The 3,517-nt window shown below is 39.5% G+C and overlaps 1 protein-coding gene across 1 annotated transcript in view; it reads right to left on the bottom strand.

Moving 5' to 3' along the window:
• Nucleotides 1–3,517, bottom strand: part of bzrap1 (benzodiazepine receptor (peripheral) associated protein 1) — a 97,924-nt gene that overhangs the window by 8,721 nt on the left and 85,686 nt on the right. Inside the window, exon 28 of the mRNA XM_015383670.1 lies at nucleotides 757–825. Within this exon, the coding sequence (XP_015239156.1) occupies nucleotides 757–825 (69 nt within the window). The remainder of the gene's footprint in view (nucleotides 1–756; nucleotides 826–3,517) is intronic.

The raw sequence follows: 3,517 nt of genomic DNA, 5'->3' as shown, positions 1-3,517 counted from the left end.
TTTTTCGAACTTTTGGGACAATATCGGCTGATAAAGAGAACATTTATATACATGTTTAAGCCAGAATGAGTTGACATTTAAATATGACTTCCCTACAACTTTAAACAAAATTAATTCAGTTTATGAGTCTTTTTTCCTTTTTGTTTTGTTCCTAAAAAAAATAAAACAGAATGTTTTTTTTATTTTAATTTAAGGTTGTCTAACATTTAAAGAGTCTAACAGACAGATTCTCACACCTAAACTGGGAGGATCTCTTAGCACACACTAATTTATATTGGCTTGTCACATAAAAATCCAAAAAACACACATAAGTTTTCCAAAGTGTGTATATTTATGTTTCTATTCAGCTGCATGGGATGTAGTCCGTGTGAAGCTGGCCTTATGAGATGAGAGCGGGAGTGAACATTAATTGATGGATGCAGATCTGAGAGCATGAATGTTTGAATTGGTGATCAATGAAGTTGCTTTACAGCAAATGGGATGCAACTTTGAAATAAACTACACATTAAGTCATCCTGCAGCTTTATCTGGATTTACTGAGTAGATAAATCAGGTCAGACAATGAAAAAGTTTGTCTGACTTAGAGGGACCAAAACAGGGTGAAGATTGATTGTATAAATAGTTGGCCTAAATGTTTGGAATCCCTTACAGTGGCTGAATCAGCAACTGGAAGAAATGAGACTAATGCGAGAAAGAAGCAAACCAGAGAGAAGAAGACAGGAGGGATGGGAAGCCACAATCTGCAGCGAGACACACCTTTCTTGGATCGTCTCGGTTTCGGCGGTGGAACAGGGCGGCGTGGAAGCTGTGCGTATGTGCGAGAGCCTTAATGACGTTTAGAAGGCCAGAAACAATAAAAGAAATGGAACCAAAAAAAAAAAAAAAACAGAGACAGACAGATGTCATTTTTTTTAATAAAAACAAGCAGCCCAGACCAAGCTGACGATGAGAAGCCAGCGAAGAGCGACACAGACGGCGACAAACTGGTGAGCAGCAAACAGAAGGGAGAAGAAGTGGAAGTGAAAAGGTTAAAGCATCTGCATGTTCAGCTCTGGGTAGGAAGCAGGAAACAGAAGCAAAGTGTTAGCTTGATCTTGCTGCTTTGCAACCCACCATTCACCACAGACAAACATTCTGACTCATTCTACTTTTAACCCCCCAAATATGGTCATAGCTTCCTTCGGTGCAACACAGAACACGTCAGGTTCATCTAATCGGATCGCTCTGTCTGAGTCACCAAGCCACAATCTATAGGGAGCTCGGTTTGCTACTTTATCAGTAAAAAACGCTCTTTGAATTTCCTTTTACGCATTTAGTCTAACAATAGACAAGCCAGAATATTCGTCAACACGTTTTCATACACCCTCTCTAGCAACACTTAGGTCTCATCTTTCCAATGTTTTCATGCAAACTTCCAGTAGAGTTTTATAACAGTAGGTCTTGAAACAGGCAGAAAACATGTTAAAGGCATAAGCTACCTGAGTCCACCTGGTCATGGCAGACACACAACGGGCTTAAATTGGAGGCAACTGAACTTGTGTCCTCCTGGCTCCGTTGTTTTGTATGGGTTTTATCTGCTTGTCTAACCTCTGAAGCATGAGTTCAAGGACCAACCACTAATCTCTATTTATTCACTGGATTGCTGATTGCCCGAAAAAAGTAAAGCCACCATCCGCCATGCTGGTACTCCCCACTCACATGGAGATGCGCAGTAAAAATGCCTACGTGTGTAGCATTTGACTGCAGAAAATAAGCAGTTTGCCGGCTGTAGGAAGACGTTCCACATGTAGTTTAGAGTCGGTGGATGTACTAATCAAGAAAATCCTTATATACACTGATGTATCCTATAGTATAGTATGTATCGTAACCTTAGTCTGCTATCTCGGACCGACTCGGAGACATTGACTGAGTTAGCCATTGACATTGTGTCTAATGTTAGAAAATAGAGGAAATACAAAGTAATTCATAGTGAAATGTCAATGTAGTAATTCTTTAATAAGTGGATGACACTGTTGTTTTGTAGTGTTTGCTGTATTTCTCATTTGAAAAAGCCATGTGCTGAAAGATATTGCATGTTATATTGATGAAAAAAAAAACTCTAAAATTTTTAAAGGCTGATGCACAGAGCATTAAAGTATATGGCATCATCCATGCACAGTTTTCAAATAGGAAAATACTATAGCATTAACAGACATGTACTCGTAATTCAGTCTTTATGTAACATTTTTTTAATTATATGTAATATGTAATTACTATAACAATGTAATAAATACATGTATATTACATGTACATCATCAAGTTAGCACGTTTGGCATGTCAGTATTATTATGCTCCTTTAACACATTAATCTTTGATGGATTTGTATAATATGTTATATTACATAATTTATAAGACTTTATAATGACTATGCAATGTGATGTGCTTATTTTTATTATTATAAGTTAAAGTAATCTACTTATGTTATGAAACAGCAAGTATGTGTCAAAGTGATAAATTTATACACCCATCCATCCATCCATTTCCATCACACTTATCCCAAGCGGGATCGCGAGGGGTGCTGGTGACGACCTCCAGCTGTCTACGGGCGGGTTGCCAGTCCATCGCAGGGCAACACAGAGACAAACAGAACAAACAACCATTCACACAAAGCTCACACCTAAGGAGAATTTAGAGAAGCCAATTAACCTAACAGTCATATTTTTGGACGGGGGGAGGAAGCCGGAGTACCCGGAGAGAATCCACGCATGCTCAGGGAAAATGCAAAGTCCTTGCAGAAAGACCCTGGGTCTTGAATTTATCTTTTATTCTAAAAGTCTTAAGTCCCCAGAAAATGAGAACATCATTGTTGTTCAATGCGGTAGCGCTTGTATTGTTTACATTGCGACCGATCTAAATAGGGAGTACCAATATGGCGGACGATGGCTTCACTTCAACACCGTACTACCAACGGGCAACCAGCAATCCAGTGAATAAATAGAGATCAGTGGGACCAACCTGTAAATGCTTGGAAGCTGAAACCACAATCCTTCCCCTCTGTTCAGCGATGGCTTCACTGAAAACAAAAGACTCCAACAACCCAGGAGAAGGACGATTTGAATCGGACTTGGAATGTTCTTAGGAGGGTGAACCTCAAAACATCAGAGCTCAAACTGCAGATCACTTCAGTGCGAGCAACAGAATTAACAAAGACTCCTGGATAGCTGTCAAAATGTTTATGGAGAATCTGAGCGAACATCTGGTTGCCTCCGATTCAAGCCTGTTTAATGTTTGCTAAGATAACACCATTGTCTGCAGATCTCAAGCAGAGCTACCCTCCGTACCATCATCATCCTCAACGCTGCTCACTTATGTAATTATAGGCTTTAGCTTTACTGCTTTCACTGTAAATACAGGGAGCTTTAAGTGAGCTTCTGATTTCTGAGGAGAATTTCCTAGTTGACAAAACAAATGCTTATGCTAGCTTTAAAGGAAGAGTACAGCCATAACATGATTAGCCTTCATTTTCTACTCACCCCCA

Source organism: Cyprinodon variegatus, unplaced genomic scaffold, assembly GCF_000732505.1.
Source record: "Cyprinodon variegatus isolate N-32 unplaced genomic scaffold, C_variegatus-1.0 Scaffold291, whole genome shotgun sequence".
Classification (NCBI taxonomy): Eukaryota; Metazoa; Chordata; class Actinopteri; order Cyprinodontiformes; family Cyprinodontidae; genus Cyprinodon; species Cyprinodon variegatus.
This window is presented reverse-complemented; position numbering and strand designations above follow the sequence as displayed.